The sequence below is a fragment of the Neophocaena asiaeorientalis genome, unplaced genomic scaffold (assembly GCF_003031525.2).
Source record: "Neophocaena asiaeorientalis asiaeorientalis breed wild unplaced genomic scaffold, Neophocaena_asiaeorientalis_V1.1 scaffold65, whole genome shotgun sequence".
NCBI lineage: Eukaryota > Metazoa > Chordata > Mammalia > Artiodactyla > Phocoenidae > Neophocaena > Neophocaena asiaeorientalis.
Genome location: NW_020173215.1, coordinates 492,053 through 512,509, shown reverse-complemented (window position 1 = coordinate 512,509; position 20,457 = coordinate 492,053). Strand labels below are relative to the sequence as shown.

The 20,457-nt window shown below is 40.6% G+C and overlaps 1 protein-coding gene across 1 annotated transcript in view; it reads left to right on the top strand.

Moving 5' to 3' along the window:
* Positions 1 to 411: 411 nt before the first annotated feature.
* TNIP3 (TNFAIP3 interacting protein 3) overlaps positions 412 to 20,457 on the top strand; it is a 60,854-nt gene continuing 40,808 nt past the window's right edge. The window contains 2 exon segments of the mRNA XM_024745153.1: positions 412 to 466; positions 1,860 to 1,980. Coding sequence (XP_024600921.1) covers positions 1,870 to 1,980 — 111 coding nt within the window. The 5' untranslated portion in view covers positions 412 to 466; positions 1,860 to 1,869.

Sequence of the window (20,457 nt, the reverse complement as noted above, 5' to 3'; positions counted from 1 at the left end):
TGTGACGTTGCACCAGCCTGAGGCCCGCCGTGCGTTCTCCCAGGGGAGTTGTCCCTGGATCCCGGGACCCTGGCAGTGGCCGGCTGCACAGGCTCCCCGGAAGGTAGGTGTGGAGAGTGACCTGTGCTCGCACACAGGCTTCTTGGTGGCGGCGGCAGCAGCCTTAGCATCTCATGCCCGTCTCTGGTGTCCGCGCTGTTAGCCGCGACTCGTGCCCGTCTCTGGAGCTCTTAATCCCTTCTCCTCGCGCACCAGGAAATAAAGAGGGAAGAAAAAGTCTCTTGCCTCTTTGGCAGGTCCAGACTTTTCCCCGGACTCCCTCCCAGCTAGCCGTGGCGCACTAACCCCCTGCAGGCTGTGTTCACGCCGCCAACCCCAGTCCTCTCCCAGCGATCCAACCGAGGCCGGAGCCTCAGCTCCCAGTCCCGCCCGCGCCGGCGGGTGAGCAGACAAGCCTCTCGGCCTGGTGAGTGCCGGTCGGCCCTGATCCTCTGTGCGGGAATCTCTCCTCTGTACGGGAATCTCTCCGCTTTGCCCTCCACACCCCTGTTGCTGTGCTCTCCTCCGCAGCTCTGAAGCTTTCCCCTTCTGCCACCCACTGTCTCCACCCGCGAACAGGCTTCCTAGTGTGTGGAAACATTTCCTCCTTCACAGCTCCCTCCCACTGGTGTAGGTCCCGTCCCTATCCGTTTGTCTCTGTTTATTCTTTTTCTTTTGCCCTACCCAGGTACGTGGGGAGTTTCTTGCCTTTTGGGCGGTCTGAGGCCTTCTGCCAGCGTTCAGTAGGTGTTCTGTAGGAGTTGTTCCACGTATAGATGTATTTCTGGTGTATCTGTGGGGAGGAAGGTGATCTCCGCGTCTTACTCTTCTGCCATCTTCCCAGAAGCCTCCAAGGGGTTGTTTTTAAGGGATGAAAAATGATGAGGAAGGCAAAAAAAAAAAAAAACTATGTAAAGAAAAATAACAAAGTGAATGTATTTTTCTCTTGAATTGTGGGTCCGCTCCGCGGCATGTGGGACCTTCCCGGACCGGGGCACGAACTCATGGCCCCCGCATCGACAGGCGGACTCTCAACCACTGCGCCACCAGGGAAGCCCTTGAATTGTGTTTTTAATGAGAAGATTTCTCCATCATGCCAACATGATATAATGGAAAGAAAAATGGACTGGAGTCAGAAAATCTGATTTAAATTTTGATGTTACCTGTTAATAGTCATGGGAATGTAAGCAATTCATTCTTGTTCTCATATAAATGATGCAAGTTGGACTAAGTTCTTTTTAAGGTAATTTCCAGATACTCTTTGACTCTAATATTTCCATTTGGTGGCAAATAGTTCCTTAGGGATTTGTTCTCAGTTTAACTGAAGACATACAGCAAACATAGCCAAGAGACAGGCCATAGAACCCTACAGATCTGCGTCTGCTCTTGGTCCTGCCAGTGTTCTGCAGTGTGATTTCATGTAAATTAGTAAGTTAATTAACTTCCTAAGTCTGAGTTTGCTCACCTGCATAACGCAGGTAATGCTGACTGTGGTAATGCATTGTTATACCCACTAAATAAGAATATGGATGTAAAGCATCAGGCTTACTGGGAGTGCTCAGCTCTGGTCATCGTTATCAGACTGTGAAAATCCCTAAACTTGTCTGTATCTTACTTGATTACTTGGAATAAATGTGCAAGTAAGTGAAAATTAAACTCCAATACTCTTTAGAGTTCAGCTAATGAATACAAAATGAAATTAGAGAACTGGAGATTTTAGAGGGGTATCATACACTAATAACACCTCCACATCATTCACAAAATTATCATCATTTTTAATTATCTTTGTAAAATGTGACTTTCCCATGTCCCCTGGGCAGATGTGAAAGCATGGAGCTGGATAATAAAATCTGCGATCTGATTGAGAGGAATGTTTCTCCTGATCCCGGAGGGGTCACCCCGGGACCAACGCCAAGTCACAGAAGTCCATGTTCTGTGAAGGTAAGAAAACATCTTCTTTTGCGGTTTCTCAATACACCCTTCAGCAGAGTGTTCACCGAGAAGAATGCATGGGGACAGTCCCCAAATCATTTACAGTAATGCACTTCCTTGATGGCTGAGAGGACAAAGTGAACCAGTACCAACTTCTCATACACAGTCACTTCCTGTTACCAAGGAAACCCTCAGCAGAAGCTCCTTCCAGTTTAAAGCGTGATACCAGGGGAAGCAGAGCTCAAGCCGCAAGAAAGAACACTTATTGCAGCGACAGCTCTTTTACTGGGAGGCGCTAACCTCATTTTTGTAAACCCACTTACACTGGGTTGCGAAAGTCTGCACAGCTCACGTCCATTTTTTTGATGAAAGAACAAGGTTTCCCTGATTAGAGTTGTTTGACTTTGACTTTCCTCTTGTTTTAGGATATTTGTCTATAGTGCTTTATGTAAGCAAATAAAATTCAAGGGTAAGCTCAAGCTAGGAATTTTGTGCATGACTTTCTAGAAATACATCATAAATGACAACATAAGCTCTTAAACTCTGCAGCCCTTCTGATTAGAAACCGTCTCTAATGATCATTTCAAAAGAGATCTAATGTAAGTAAATTAGAGAGCATGGCTCACATTAAAAACATTTACATAGGGCTTCCCTGGTGGCGCAGTGGTTGGGAGTCCGCCTGCCGATGCAGGGGACACGGGTTCGTGCCCCGATCCAGGAGGATCCCACATGCCGCGGAGCGGCTGGGCCCGTGAGCCATGGCCGCTGAGGCTGCGCGTCCGGAGCCTGTGCTCCGCAACGGCAGAGGCCCCAACAGTGAGAGGCCCGCGTACCACAAAAAGAAAAAAAAAAAAAAAAATTTACATAACTTCTGCTTTGGTTCTTAGTTCTAAAATAATTCATGCTCATTGTGGAAAAGCTATACTAAGCATAGAGAATACTATAAAAATCATGTAGAGACAGATTTATTGTGGAGCTAATTAAGCTTGGATTCCCCTAAACAAATATTTACTTTTGTAACTAATTAGCATTCACAGATTTGTGTCTTTTTCTCTTAAAGGAGGTCCTGGAATTGTATAAGCCTCAGGCCTCACCAAACATGTATCAGCCTCTGAAATCCCCTCCATGCCCACAGCTCCTAGAGAGCCTCTCTCAGCATTTGGGGTCTGTCTGTGTGTCTCCTTCTGTCACACACACACACACACACACACACACACACGTGCACACCCTGTTTTGTTAAACTCACCTTTTTTCACTTAATAAAATGTTGTGGATATTCCTATAACTCTTTCATTCATTTAATGACCAAATAGTATGGTATGTGTTCTTCCCACTTCTCCCTGAAAAAGAAGTATTTCTTTTCAGAGTTAGAAATGACTCTCTGCTAATGATGAGTGGCAAGGAGGCTTTCCTCCCCTTTTCTTTCTTCTCTTCTCACTCCCACCCCCATACACATATCTCTAACTCCCAGTTAAGACTTCCTTCCTTCACGAAATGTGTGCTTCTTTGTAGTGGCCATCTTGTCTAATCCCGGAAAGAAATTTAATGATGAGAATTTGAATCCCCTCCAGTACCTCTGATCTGCATATTCTCTGATTATCAGCCCCCAAGGCTCATTTGACTGACTTCCCTCCCCATTCCATTCATTTTGTTTTCTGGATTCCTCCTTATGTGCTAAAGACCTCTTCTCCATCCTTATTGCTACTCTCTTGGAAGTTAGCTCGCTCTGTCCTGGGAACTTAACTGGAACTTCTACCTCTCTTTAAGATACTGTTTCCCCTATCACTTTGTTGATGAAATTGGCTCGTTTTCCGATACATATCCAGGCAAAGGAGAACAGGTACCTGGCTGATGTTTTTTATTGTCCTTGTGAAGTGTGAGGTAAAGACATCTATAGAGAATGAATGCGAGGGTAGACGTGAAGTCCAGTGGTTAACATAAGGGAAGATATGAAATGGCCATTGAGAGACTGAGAGACAGGAGAGAGGTGCAAAACTAAAATGAGTTGCTGAGTAGCAGTGAGGACCACTTAATAAGACCAGTCACTAAAGAGTGTTTGGGCTCCTAAATCTTCAATCTCTCCATCACCTCTTGCCAGCTTAATTCTCCTCAACTTTAAACATTTATGAGACCTCATGTTATTTTATGGGTAATGTTCTTTCTTTCTCACCATTAAGTATGATTTTATTTTATTTTTTAATTTTTTTATTCAAGTACAGTTGATTTACAATGTTGTGTTAGTTTCAGGTGTACAGCAAAGTGATATGCATATATTCTTTTCCAGATTCTTTTCCATTATAGGTTATTACAAGATATTGAATGTAGTTCCCTGTGCTATACAGTAGGTCCTTGTTATTTATCTATTTTATATATAGTACTATGTCTCTGTTAATCCCAAACTCCTAATTTATCCCTCCCTCACCCCCATTTTAGGGGTAATGTTCTAACTGACTCTAATATATCATAGCCAAGCTTATTGATCATGACGTCCAAGACTTTGCAGCCCCTTATCACACCACTAATAAGCTCTACCCTGATAAATCCACAGTCATTTTGCATCTAATTTTTCACTTGTCCTCCCATTTGCATTTGATACTATTCACTAATTCAACTTTCTTAAAATGTCTTACTCCATTTACATCTATAAAAGTATCCCTCAACACCCTCCTTTTACCGTCTGATCTTTTCTTCTCGCTCACCTTCACTGACTTCTCTTTCATCACCTGCCTGTGTTATACTAGTGTCACCCAGGGATCTGTCTGTAATCATTGGCTCACTAAACTACAAAATATAGGCTGATGACTTCTGACACATACACCTACTAAAGGTCAAGTACTTTTCTATACTCATATCAACTTCACTCAGCATTTTCAAAGGTGAATTCAGTATCTTTCCTGTTAAAACTGCTCGTTTTCTTTTTTTCCACTCTCCATTTCCCACTTCCCAAAATGCACCCATGTCCCACCATTCCACAGTCCTCTAACAGACCATGCAGTTTCATGTACTATGCCTTTTCACATGCTGTTTATTCTTCATGGAAACCCTTGTCTCCTTGCCCATTGGATGAACTATCTTTTATGCCAAGGTTTGGACATTTCATGACTCTTTAGTCCCACAGAGTTCTCCAGCCCCCTTTTGCTCTGTCCTAAATAAATACCTTCTTTATACCTCATTCATAGGCTTTATCACCTTGGTTTTGTAATCATTTATGTATAGACATGTCTTCCCCACCGGTCATGGACTTCCTGTGGATGGGGTATAAAGTGTCACATGAATGTGTAAAGTATCACAACATAGGTTTTTCTAGAAGGTACCAGTGTTATGCAACATGTTTGTTTTCATGCACTGTGAGAAAACTAGATATACAAAATCAACTTATCTCTAGAATCCTTTCACAAATAATTCTCAAAGTCTACAGGGGAATATTGAATATACACTTATAAGCCCAGTTTCTCATCCTCAAGCTTTTGACTGCCAGTGATTGTCAGATGCCCACCTATCACTGCTGCTTCTAGACGTCAGCTTTACCACTCTCAGTGGCATTGTTGTGGTACCACTCACTGTGACAAGTCAGCCTAATATTTGGATATATTCTCCAGAGCCCAAATGCAGCTAAATGCTATTGCTCTCTCCATTTCAATGGAAAGAACTTTCCTTTTGCAACTTTAGCTACACAGGCCCCTAATGCTACTTTACACATCCAGTGTTTGCCAGAAATATGTGTAACAGTTTGACTTTCATCCTTCTGCAGATGGGGAAACTGAGGCTCGGTGAAGCTAGATCATTTTCTCATGGTCCTATAGCTAGTAGAAATTGGTTTCTGGACCTAAACCCAGATTTGTCTGGGTTGCCCTATGTATCCTGCTCTTAACTTCCCCTCCCTCACATAAGAATCATTCGGTGACTGGGCCCAAGTTCAAGCTGGTATCAGGAATGATGCTATTGTCAGAACAAACCCTCCTTTCTGGCTTAAAGCATCACCATTGGATCAAGCTTCTGTGCCTTTACTCTCTCTTTGAGGGTAAGATCTCCCAGGAAAAATCCCTGGAAGTTTCTCTTTATCTCACGGACTTCTGGCATCTCCTCCTCAATTGTCATCTGAAGTATCTTAAAATATTTGATTCCTTAAGTAAACACAGCTTAGTTTCCAGCTGGAAGCTCTGCTGAATTACTGTTTACAATAGCACTCTGCAGAAGTAAATCCTACATTCAAAACAAATAAAAACTGTTGCATTCTCACTGAGATACTGATGGAACTAAAAAAAGTATAGGAAAAATCTTTTGGGGTAAGACAAGGGTGAGCCAATTACAGAAGAACTGTGGAGGGCATCTCTCATTTTTCCACTGGAGGAAGTAAGCATAAGAACGGTAAGGTAGACTCCCTTTCCAGGGAGAGGAAATGAATTTCTTTGTGACATTATGAGATGGGAAGAGTGTGGCTGCATAAAAGAAATATGATTTAATGAAAACTCCTGAGACATATGTCATGTTCCTTTTTTGCTCTATCTTTGCCAAGAATAAGGAAAGAGGGAGAATTACTATAAGAGAAAATAAGCAGACTGACTCATTGCTTTGAGGAAACAGAAAAACATTATTGATGAACATGAGGAACTTCATCAGTATGAAAGCAGGTTTTAATATTCTGGGAGAGCTGAAGTAGACAGCTGGTGAACAGAAGGCATTGAAAATCTTATAGGCAAAGGACAAATAATTTTCTAAGTGAGATTAACATTCAATTCCAAAATGGGTGTTAAATGGAAGTTACACTAAACCAAGACACGGTCTTAATACTATGAGAAAATTAATATATGAACATTAATTTATGACCCTGTAATTGTATGTCTTTAAAGACAAAAGAAAGTGATAGGAAGCTTGAGATGTATTTCTTGGACAAACATATACATTCCAGTAATGCTTGGAAACAAGGGTGCAACTTGGGAAAGGGAAGGAAAAGTGTCCAAATTTTAAGAAGATATACCACAACTGAATTTGCTTAAACGCATTGTCTTGTGTTTAAATTCTATTTTGCTTTTCTGATTTTAACTGAGACAGCACTAGAAATTGGCTTTTAATAACTTTGGTACCAGCTGAGGGAAGATTTCCCAGTAACTGGAGAAAAATTCTAGCTCTGGACATTCTTCTCAAGGCAAAAAGCTTTGGGAAAATGTTTTGAAATGTTCAGAGAGTAATATGAAACTTCTTGGAAAGTACAGTAAGTTGACACACGTTTTTTGTAACCACATTTGTTGAAAAAAACAAAAGATCTAGTTTCCGTTTCCTTATTTCCCTTTTTAGAAAGTTAAGCTAGTTCTTTATCAAAATAAAATTTTGATTATTGAAATCTTGTTTTCTCATCTCTAAAATGGGTTGTCACGAGAATATACTAAAGTGAGTGAAGGAGAGTGAAGCTGTGTGCTTGCTCAGCGGCCGCAGGCACCGCTGCTCCTCTGCTGCACCAACGCCGCAGCCTCAACTCGGATTTTCCCCTGATTTCATGCCTCTTGACCCGGGTCTCTTACCATTCTGTGGACGCTAGCTCCACACACACCTCCTCCTCGAGGTAAATATTTAGGAGTGGAATTGCTGAGTCGTATGGTTGTAAATCTGGGAGGTCCTTATCCTGGGATCATTTAATCTGCAGTTATCTTGAAGGCTTCACTGTGGCTGGAGGGTCCAAGTTGTCTTCACTCAGATGTGTGGCAGTGGGTACTGGATATTGGCTGAGATTCCTCATTTCTCCTCCACATGATCTCTCATCTTCTGCCACGTGGCTGACAGGGTCTTGGTGCTCCAGCCTGGTGTCAGGCCTGAGCTTCTGAGGTGGGAGAGCTGACTTCAGGACATTGGACGACCAGAGACCTCCCAGCCCCACATAGTATCAATCGGCGAGAGCTCGCCCAGAGATCTCCATCTCAACGGTAAGACCCAGCTCCCCCCAATGGCCAGCAAGCTCCAGCGCTGGACACCCCATGACAAACAACCAGCAAGACAGGAGCACAACCTCATCCATTAGTAGAGGGGCTGCCTAAAATCACACTAAGTTCACAGACACCCCAAAACACACCGCCAGATGCAGCCCTGCCCACCAGAAAGGCAAGATCCAGCCTCATCCATCAGAACACAGGGAGCAGCCCCCTCCACCAGGAAACCTACAGAAACCACTGAGCCAAACTTACCCACTGCGGGCAGACACCAAAAACAACAGAAACTATGAACCAGCAGCCTGCAAAAAAGAGACCCCAAACACAGTAAATTAAGCAAAATGAGAAGACAGAACAATACACTGCAGATGAAGGAGCAAAGTAAAAACCCACCAGACCAAACAAATGAAGAGGAAATAGGCAGTCTACCTGAAAAACAATTCAGAGTAATGATAGTAAAGATGGCCCCAAATCTTGGAAATAGAATGGAGAAAATACAAGAAACATTTAACATGGACCTAGAAGAAGTAAAAAGCAAACAAACAATGATGAACAACACAATAAATGAAATTAAAAATTCTCTAGAAGTAATCAATAGCAGAATAACTGAGGCAGAAGAACGGATAAGCGACCTGGAAAATAAAATAATGTAAATAACTACCACAGAGCAGAATAAAGAAAAAAGAAATGAAAAGACTTGAGGACAGTCTCAGAGACCTCTGGGACAACATTAAACGTACCAACATTCGAATTATAGGGGTCCCAGAAAAAGAAGAGAAAAAGGAAGGGTCTGAGAAAATATTTGAAGAGATTATAGTTGAAAACTTCCTTAATATGGGAAAGGAAATAGTCAGTCAAGTCCAGGAAGTGCAGAGAGTCCCATACAGGATAAATCCAAGGAGAAACACACCAAGACACATATTAATCAAACTATCAAAAATTAAATACAAAGAAAAAATATTAAAAGCAGCAAGGGAAAAGCAACAATTAACATGCAAGGGAAATCCCACAAGGTTAACAGCTGATCTTTCAGCAGAAACTCTGCAAGCCAGAAGGGAGTGACAGGACATATTTAAAGTGATGAAAGGGAAAAACCTACAACCAAGATTACTCTACACAGCAGGGATCTCATTCAGATTAGACAGAGAAATTAAAACCTTTAGAGACAAGCAAAAGTTAAGAGAATTCAGAACCACCAAACCAGCTTTACAACAAATGCTAAAGGAACTTCTCCAGGCAGGAAACACAAGAGAAGGAAAAGACCTACAAAAAAAAAACACAAAACAATTAAGAAAATGGTAATAGGAGCATACCTATTGATAATTACCTTAAATGTAAATGGACTAAATGCTCCAACCAAAGATATAGAAAGGACACAAAAACAAGAGTCATATATACCGTCTACAAGAGACCCACTTCAGACCTAGGGACACATACAGACTGAAAGTGAGGGGATGGAAAAATATATTCCATGCAAATGGAAATCAAAAGAAAGCTGGAGTAGCAATTCTCATATCAGACAAAATAGACTTTAAAATAAAGACTATTATAGGAGACAAAGAAGGACACTACATAATGATCAAGGGATCCATCCAAGAAGAAGATATAACAATTGTAATTATTTATGCACCCAATATAGAAGCACCTCAATACATAAGGCAAATGCTAACAGCCACAAAAGGAGAAATTGACAATAACACAATCCTAGTAGGGGACTTTAGCACTCCATTTACACCAATGGACAGATCATCCAAAATGAAAATAAATAAGGAAACACAAGGTTTAAATGACACACTAAACAAGATGTACCTAATTGATATTTATAAGACATTCCATCCAAAAGCAACAGAATACACTTTCTTCTCAAGTGGTCATGGAATATTCTCCAGGGTAGATCATATCTTGGGTCACAAATCAAGCCTTGATAAATTTAAGAAAATTGACATCGTATCAAGTATCTTTTCCAACCACAATGCTATGAGACTAGATATCAACTACAGGAAAAAATCTGTAAAAAATACAAATACATGAAGGCTAAACAATACACTACTTAATGACCAAGAGATCACTGAAGAAATAAAAGAGGAAATCAAAAAATACCTAGAAACAAATGACAATGAAAACATGGCGACCCAAACCTATGTGATGCATCAAAAGCAGTCCTAAGAGGGAAGTTTACAGCAATACAATCCTACTTCAAGAAACAAGAAACATTTCAAATAAACAACCTAACCTTACACCTAAAGCAATTAGAGAAAGAAGAACCAAAAACCCCCAAAGTTAGCAGAAGGAAAGAAATCATAACGATCAGATCAGAAATAAATGAAAAAGAAATAAAGGAAACAATAGCAAAGATCAATAAAACTAAAAGCTGGTTCGTTGAGAAGTTAAAAAAAATTGATAAACCATTAGCCAGACTCATCAAGAAAAAAAGGAGAAGACTCAAATCAATAGAATTAGAAATGAAAAAGAAGTAACAACTGACACTGCAGCAATACAGAGGATCATGAGAGATTACTACAAGCAACTCTATGCCAATAAAATGGACAACCTGGAAGAAATGGACAAATTCTTAGAAAAGCACAACCTTCCAAGAATGAACCAGGAAGAAATAGAAAATATAAACAGACCAATCACAATCACTGAAATTGGAACTGTGATTAAAAATCTTCCAACAAACAAAAGCCCAGGACCAGATGGCTTCACAGGCGAATTCTATCAAACATTTAGAGAAGAGCTAACACCTATCCTTCTCAAACTCTTCCAAAATATAGCAGAGGGAGGAACAACTCCCAACTCATTCTGTGAGGCCACCATCACCCTGATACCAAACCAGACAAAGATGTCACAAAAATAGAAAACTACAGGCCAATATCACTGATAAATATAGATGCAAAACTCCTCAACAAAGTACTAGCAAACAGAATCCAACTGCACAGTAAAAGGACCATACACCATGATCAAGTGGGATTTACCCCAGGAATGCAAGGATTCTTCAATATATGTAAATCTATCAATGTGATACACCATAATGACAAATTGAAGGAGAAAAACCATATGATCATCTCAATTGTTGCAGTAAAAGCTTTCGACAAAATTCAACACCCATTTATGATAAACACTTGCAGAAAGTAGGCATAGAGGGAACTTAACATAATACAGTCCATATATGACAACCCCACAGCCAACATCGTTCTCAATGGTGAAAAATTGAAACCATTTCCTATAAGATCAGGAGCAAAACAAAGTTACCCACTCTCGCCACCATTATTCAACATAGTTTTGGAAGTTTTAGCCACAGAGAAGAAAATGAAATAAAAGGAATCCAAATCGGAAAAGAAGAAGTAAAGCTGTCACTATTTACAGATGACATGATACTATACATAGAGAATTCGAAATATGCTACCAGAAAACTACTAGAGCTAATCAATGAATTTCGTAAAGTAGCAGCATACAAAATGAATGCACAGAAATCTCTTGCATTCCTATACACTAATGATGAAAAATCTGAAAGAGAAATTAAGGAAACACTCCCATTTACCATTGCAACAAAAAGAATAAAATACCTAGGAATAAACCTAACTAAGGAGACAAAAGACCTGTATGCAGAAAACTATAAGACACTGATGAATGAAATTAAAGACGATACAAATGGATGGAGACACATACCATGTTCTTGGATTGGAAGAATCAACATTGTGAAAATGACTATACTACCCAAAGTGATCTACAGAGTCAATGCAATCCCTATCAAAAACCAATGGCAGGGCTTCCCTGGTGGTGCAGTGGTTGAGAGTCTGCCTGCCGATGCAGGGGACACGAGTTCGTGCCCCGGTCCGGGAAGATCCCTCATGCCGCGGAGCGGCTGGGCCTGTGAGCCATGGCTGCTGAGCCTGCGTGTCTGGAGCCTGTGCTCTGTAACAGGAGAGGCCACAACAGTGAGAGGCCCACGTACCACACACACACAAAAAAATACAATGACATTTTTCACAGAACTAGAACAAAAAATTTCACAATTTGTATGGAAACACAAAAGACCCCGAATAGCCAAAGCAATCTTGAGAAAGAAATACGGAGCTGGAGGAATCAGGCTCCCTGACTTCAGACTATACTACAAAGCTACAGTAATCAAGGCAGCATGGTACTGGCACCAAAACAGAAATGTAGATCTATGGAACAGGATAAAAAGCCTAGAGATAAACACACATACATATGGTCACCTTATCTTTGATAAAGGAGGCAAGCATATACAATGGAGAAGAGACAGCCTCTTCAATAAGTGGTGCCAGGAAAACTGGACAGCAGCATGGAAAATAATGTAGTTAGAACACTTCCTAACACCATACACAAAAATAAACTCAAAATGGATTAAAGACCTAAATGTAAGGCCAGACACTGTAAAACTCCTAGGGGAAAACACAGGAAGGACGTTCTTTGACATAAATCACAGCAAGATCCTTTTTGACCCACCTCCTAGAGAAGTGGAAATAAAAACAAAAATAAACAAGTGGGACCTAATGAAACTTAAAAGCTTTTGCACAGCAAAGGAAACCATAAACAAGATGAAAAGACAACACTCAGAATGGGAGAAAATATTTGCAAAGGAAGCAACTGACAAAGGATTAATCTCCAAAATTTACAAGCAGCTCATGCAGCTCTATGTCAAAAAAACAAAGAACCCAATCTAAAAATGGGCAGAAGACTGAAATAGACATTTCTCCAAAGAAGATATACAGATTGCCAACAAACACATGAAAGGATGCTCAACATCACTAATCATTAGAGAAATGCAAATCAAAATTACAATGAGGTATCACCTTACTCCGGTCAGAATGGCCATCATCAAAAAATCTACAAACGATAAATGCTGGAGAGGATGTGGAGAAAAGGGAACACTCTTGCACTGCTGGTGGGAATGTAAATTGATACAGCCACTATGGAGAGCCGTATGGAGGTTCCTTAAAAATCTAAAAATAGAACTACCATACGACCCAGCAATCCCACTACTGGGCATATACCCTCAGAAAACCATAATTCAAAAAGATACATGTACCACAGTGTTCATTGCAGCATGATTTACAATAGCCAGGACATGGAAGCAACCTAAGTGTCCATTGACAGATGAATGGATAAAGAAGATGTGGCACATATATACAATGGAATATTACTCGGCCATAAAAAGAAATGAAACTGAGTTATTTGTAGTGAGGTGGATGGACCTAGAGTCTGTCATACTGAGTGAAGTAAGTCAGAAAGAGAAAGCCAAATACCATATGCTAACACATATATAGGGAATCAAAAAAAAAACAAAAAAACGGTACTGATGAACCCAGGGGCAGGACAGGACACAGACATAGAGAATGGACTTGGGGACACAGGGAGGGGGAAGGGTAAGCTGGGAGGTCTCAAGCTGGGACAAAGTGAGAGAATAGCATTGACATATGTACACTACCAAATGTAAAATAGATAGCTAGCAGGAAGCAGCTGCATAGCACAGGGAGATCAGCTCGGTGGTGCTTTGTGACCACCTAGAGGAGTGGGATAGGGAGGGTGGGAGGGAGCCGCAAGTGCGAGGGGATATACGTATACATATAGCTGATTCAGTTGTGGTAATCGTGGAGTATTTCAATCCTTTCTTTGTTAGGAAAAAACGTTGCATTTTTGTGTGAGGACCTGTTTACTGTTCCCTGGGAAATGTTTGAATAGCTGGCTGGAAAAACAGCAAGTTCTTAGGCAACAAGAAGGCCTGTCTCAACTCAGCTGCTGCACTTTGTGGTGTTTGAAGCTCACAGTTGGCAACCTGTGTGAAGTCATTTAAATGAGCTATGTATCTTTCTCTTATCTCTAACTTCAGCTAGTAGTTTTTAGTCTTATAGTTCTAAAAGTATAATCAAATCTCAAAACTAAACAGATGAGTGGATAAAGAGACCATGTTGTGTTTCCCTAAATATCACCATGCCTTATCTATGACCTATTATTCCTCCATTCATTACAAAGATTTTAAAATCTTCCACTATGCATGAATATCAGGTATATGTCCAGATAGGGAGATCTTGCTGTGTCTGTCCCCCTTGAACTCTTTTATAATAAGGTATAACACCAGGCACCACAGGAAAACAGACACACAAGTCTGTAAGCTAAAATCGAACTCTAAGACACAATTAAAACTCTTATAAAAGAAGGGAGACAGAAACTCTCCCTAACACTTGAGAGGCATCCATTGTTGGACAGATAGCTGTCTATTGGATAGAAGTGAGGTGATAAGCTCAAGCTCCTCTTGGTTAATAAGTAAGAGACACTTTTGAGTAGGACACTTTCTTACTCAAAGGTTTTCTCTTCCATCGCTGGGAGGATTTGCCCCAAGTTCCACAAGAGAGGGATTTAGAGAACACTGGAAGATGCAGGTTGTCCTTTGGAGATGTGAGCAGTAGGTGCAAGACGATTCCATCTGCCTCTGAACATAGTGATCCTGGAAGCTCCAATGCAGGCTGCTTCGGTGGCCAGGAGAGCAGCATGCCAACACGAGGGGGTGTTAGTGGAGGAAGCCACCAAATCTTGAAGTGAAGGTTGACATCTGGGTGGAAATTATAATACATTTTATAATTTTAACCGAATAAACGAACATAAGGCATCCAAGAGGCTGCAAAGAGAAGAAAATGAATTCGGAGTGTCAGGGCTTCTAGCAAACAGACTTTTGGAGCTAAAAGTATTATCCTTACTTTTGGAATCGTTGCCCTCTTCTAGACTTATATGACTTCAGCAATTACACTTGAAAAAAACTTTAGATATGTCTTTCTTATTATGCAGAAGGAAGAGTAACGTCAGCCTCTGGGTTCAGAGATTTGTAAATTTGTGACACTATTAAGGAAGCTAAATTCTTGGCTTGGGAGATACCACGAATAAACACGTTCATAAGAGTTGTTTAGCAAATATGTATTCTTTATATTCTTGATCTGTTTAGCTTTGTGACAGAATGTGGATCTCTCGTAAGGGCTTCCAAACCTAAGATGGGTTTTGGAATCTAATGCCTCAAGAAACCTTTTTTCTCAAGTAAGCCTTCCCATTTCTAGTTTGGTTAGAAACAATTTCTTTAATGGGCGTGGGGAAAATACTAGCGAAATGGGCACTTTCAGCTCTCACTGAAGAAGGCTCATTGTGTTCTCATGTCTACCATCTAGATGAAATGCATCTTAAGACTCTTTTTAGCTTCTTTTGTACTTGTGAGGGGAGTGAGGCTGGGCCCACAGAGTATATAAATATCTTTTCCTATGGGATTCTGGGATAGGTAGCAAAAAGTGGGATAATTTATTCCTTTTATTTTTTTCTCCAGTAAGGAAGATTTAGTTTTTAAAAGTAAATGTTCCTTAAATCAGTAAGATCAGCTAGTAAATATTTACAATATTTTCAAGCTCTCATATTGAGAGATTTTCTTTGAGTCAGGCTCATTTTCAGACAAAACAGTCCCAATGTACACTATTTGATCACTTGTGTTTCCACAAGTCATCACCGTAGGCTCCCATTATTCCCACGTCATCTATATATGTACATGCCCCTTCTTAATTACTATATGTAACTATAATTTTTGCTATTTAAAAATAGTATCTAGGGGGCTTCCCTGGTGGCACAGTGTGCAGGGGACACGGGTTCGTGCCCCAGTCCGGGAGGATCCCCCATGCCACGGAGCGGCTGGGCCCGTGAGCCATGGCCGCTGAGCCTGCGCATCCAGAGCCTGTGCTCCGCAATGGGAGAGGCCACAACAGTGAGAGGCCCGCGTCCAAAAAAAAAAAAAAAAAAAAAGTATCTAAAGCTATGATATGTTGAGATGTATTGTCTCAGGAAGAAAGGAGTCTCTTTCACCTGAGGTCTCCAGGCTAATCGCTTGGTGATTATGAAATGATGCAGAAAGGATTTCATTATCAATGGAATGATCCCTCTAATCTTCAGATTTTATTTTCAAAAACCAGAAAATACATGAAAGACATGTCTGTTTTGCTCATCTAGTACTTATCTCATGTCCAATACACAGTCCATAATCAATAAATATTTATTATAAGAATGAGTACATGAATGAAAATGAAGTCAACACATGTAAGCTAGGTACAAGAGACAAATAAAGTGATTTGCAAAGATACCGAGTGATCAGGGATTAAAGTCTGGCAGAGAAGAGAACATTAAAAACTTCAAATGCAGGATTACAATTTTCGAAGGCTAAATTTCTCTTTTCTGACCACCAGTTACTGGCAGTAGAAATTAATCTCTAGGCAAGTAGTGATGGGAACTGGTAAGAGTTTGTTTGGATATGATCTTGAAGGTCAAGACAGTTCATATGTAGCCCTCAAGAAAGCTCAACTCCCTTGAAACTTTTCTGAATTATATTTCTTAATGGCTCAGGCTCCTGTATCAAACAAAGTAAATTATGTTTTGTCCAATAATCTTTAGCTATGTTATTCATATCTCCTCACACAGGTGAAAAGGTTCTTTGTGGGGAATACGCCAGGGGGACTGGGGTCTGGTATGGGTTCAGCCACCCACTCATCATGTAATGACCATGGGCAAGTCACTTCTCAACTCTTAACCTCAATTTAATCCTTCTTTACATCAAAGATGCCTCTCCTGACAGCTGCATGGGACTGTTATGAAGTTCAAATTGAAGCAGATAAAAGTTTTCAAACCACAGAACTCACATGTGCAAAATTGTAATTTTCTCCTCCACGTGTGGATGTATTTCTGGTGTATCCGTGGGGAGGAAGGCGATCTCCGCGTCTTACTCTTCCGCCATCTTCAAGGTCCCCCCCTTCTCGGTTTTTTAAGCTGAATTTAGTTTCAATCTAGGACCGCTATCCTGTCTTTTAGAAGATAATTTAATCCAGTTGACTTCAGGAAATCTCAGCCACTTCAGCGTTTTCTCAGGCAATTTATATTTTCAGTGCAGCCTTATGCAGGGATTCTCTCCTCTGTCTTCTCCCTACAGCAGCACCTACAGTCTGTGATGCAGATTTTGTGGGAAAATGCAGGTGGAGTAGAGTTGCCAGATGTGGCAAATAAAAATACAGGATGGGGCTTCCCTGGTGGCGCAGTGGTTGAGAGTCCGCCTGCCGTAAAAAAAAAAAAAAAAAAAAAAAAAAAATGCAGGATGCCCACTTAAGTTTGAATTTCAGATAAACAACAAAATATTGTATCGGACATACTTTTACAAAAAAGGTTATTGTGCATCTAACACTCAAATTTTTCTGGAGGTCCTATGTTTTTCTGGCAACTTCAGGGTGAAGGCACCAGGCTGCAATAATCCATCATCTTACACTGCAATTAGCACTGTAATCTGTTCCTTATGCTCTTTTCATTGGCTCATTGCTTCACTGGCAATCACTGAAGCTTCCAGGGCCCTCTTCTCATCTCCTGTCCTCAGATCCATGTGACAAATACTGCATTTTCCTCAATTTTACAGCAAAGCATTCTTAAATCCACAAAACCCTAGCTAACCACTGTTACATCCTTCTCAGGAGTGCAGGAAATTTCTGACTCTGCTTCCACACCACTCTGGGTTTGAGGGGTCTGTCTCAGGACCTCCCTCCCTAGACATGCTGCGAAGTCCCAGATGTGTGCTATGCAGAAATTCTCAAGACTTGCCCCTTCCCCAGGTTTACCTCAGGGGGTAAGGCCAAAGCTCTCTCTGCTCTTTGGTGTTCAATCTAGGCATTTCGATAGATGATGGATGAGTCCCTAGAAGAGTTAGACTCAGTTTCCCCAAGAGTACTCACAACATTCAGGGCTCTTTTCCCCTGATTCTTTTCTCATTTTTCCTCAGGGCCATATACTTTTTTTACTCTTCTCTGGGTGGGATGGGGTAGGGAGTGTGGAAGAGGTAAGGAATAGGTTATACCATCTCTTCATCTACCCTCTTTTTTGTCAGTTGTTTATGGTGTAAGATTTTACGGCTTGATTCTGATTTTTCTCAAACATTTTGTTATGAAAATTTCAAATATATAGCCAAGTTGAAAGGATTTTATGGTGTACACCCATAGATTTTACTATTAAAACTTCACTCTACTTGTTTATCATATATCTATCCATCTACCCACTGCATGTTTCATCCATCAATCCACGTTACTTTTTGAAGCATTTCAAAATAATTTCACAAAAGGAATTAATCTTTAAAAAATTTTTTTTAAATATATTACTTTCAGAAATACTAGCTCTTAAAATTCAAAGCTTTGGTTTTCAGGATGGTCTCTAGAGTTTGAAGAGTCTATTTTGAAGTTCAAAGGCTGAACAGGGACTGTTTTTCCCTTTGCATTCAATGACAAACTTACTCAGCCCTGAGACGAAAGATATCTCTTACTGAACAAAGAAAGGATTACTTAGATGAAACAAAGAACCATATGTGTTTGGGGGAATCACCAGTTAATACTTCAAGAGATTAACTTATAAGATATAATAAAGTACGGTACAAATGTAGGAGATATTATTAAAGACCACATTTATACCATTTAAAAATTCCCTCATAACATGTATAATCATTTATATTATTTATTTATTAAATATTAACTAGGATTAGGAGAAAAAAATTTAAGGAGGTTTTGTATGGAGACAAAACAATATTGATCATGTAACCAAAATAAAAAAGGGTGAAATATTTACCTATAAAATGAATAAAAAGAAAATACATTTAAACAGAACAGCTTTTTAAAAATGGATACCCCTACTTGATCCTTTCTGATTTGGAGACAAAACATATAACTTTGCTTATCCCTGTGGTCATTCTCCTCTGGGCTGTGTTCTGAGATGTAGAAGTGTACTATGATTTCCTACTGAAAATTTATACATAAACAGGTTTATTTTTTTTCAGTGTGTATGTCACTACTCTGTCCTCTGAAGGTACTATGTCAGTTCCCAAGGCTGAAATGATAAATATCAACCCTACCTTCAAGAAACTTACAGCCTTGGGAGAGAAAGGTACATAAAATTAATGACAGTTTTACAGTAAGTGCAGGAATTGATGCTTCACAAAGTGCCCTGGATCACAAAGGAGGAGGTAACTAACTGCTCTGGAAAACCAGGGGAGACTTCAAAGGGGCTGGTGGTCAGGCTGTGTCAGCTAGTTTACTACTTTGGGCAGCGCTGAGAAATCTTTAGACATGGAAGTTTCATAAATTCTGCAGTTTCCTAAAGACTGGAGAAGAGTCAGCAAAGCCCAATTTGCCCTGTGATGTGTCTGCAATGCACTAAAAACTAAAAGTGTGCAGTGGAAGCAGACATGTATGTACCGCATGGAAGAAGTGCTTCAAAGCGCCAACCTGGAGGGACACAGCCTGTATCCCCCTTGAGGCTCTGGAATTTGGGACACGCCTCTCATGCGGCTCTTCTAGTCCAAACCCAGGTTTGGGGTATGAAGGAGAGGTAATTTACTAGTTTGGAAGCCAAGAAGTTGACTTTTCTGATCTTGAGATCTTCTACAACCTCTTGAGAAGATACATGACTCAGCAACATTACAGATTTAGTTTTGGGTAAGGAGGAGGCTTTACGTGTGTCTGAGCACTGTGTGTACTTGTGTAGGCACTAACATAATTGGCACTATTTTAGGTTCGAGAAATACAGAATGAACACAGCAGACAACAACTGCTGTCATGGAATTTAAGCTCTAATGGTGGGAGGCAAAGAACAAAGAAGAAAAATATATAGGGTATGATATACAGTGCTGTGGAAAAAATATAGCAGGAAAACACTGGGATGGAGAGTAATTTTAAATGGAGGGGGGTTAGGTAAGATCTTAATAAAGAGATGACATTGAAGCAATTACCCGTTTGGGGTGGAGGGTGGGATGAGCCATGAGGTTATCTAGGAGAAAGATAGTTCTGGGCGGACAGAGCAGGGAGTGCACACGAGAGGTTCATGGACCAGCAGTGTGGCCAGGACATAGAGCAGAGTGAACAAACAGGAGGATACTGAGAAAGAGGTCAGAGGGGCACAAGCTAGAGTATCTAGTACCCTGTGGGCCACTATAAAGAGTTTTGCTTTCACTCTGAGATGGGAAGCCATTGAAAGGTTTTGAGCAGAGGAGTGACATGAAATGACATATTTTAAAGACCCACAGTGGCTACTGGGCTGAGAATAGATGGGAAAGGAGCCAGAGGGGAACCAAGGAACATTGCAATAGTATTGCAGTAATCCAGGTAGGAGATGATGGTGGCTTGATCAATGCAAAGATGCTAAGCCTCTTGCCCAAGCTCACATATCTAGTAAAGGATGGAACTAGGATTTGACACAGAGACAGATGTCAGTAACTACTGGATGCTCTCTTAAGAATTTTCATGTGAATAAAATCAGGAAGTAATCATTAAAGTTTCCATTTTGAAAATTTATAAAATTGCACGTTTATGTCACTCTCTCCTTAAACTGGGAAGTCTCTAGTGGCAACATGCTGCTCTCCTTTCTGTGTATGTTTTTTTTTTGTTTATTTGTTTTTTGTTTTTTTTTTTTGCGGTACACGGGCCTCTCACTGTTGTGGCCTCTCCCGTTGTGGAGCACAGGCTCCGGACGCGCAGGCTCAGCGGCCATGGCCCACGGG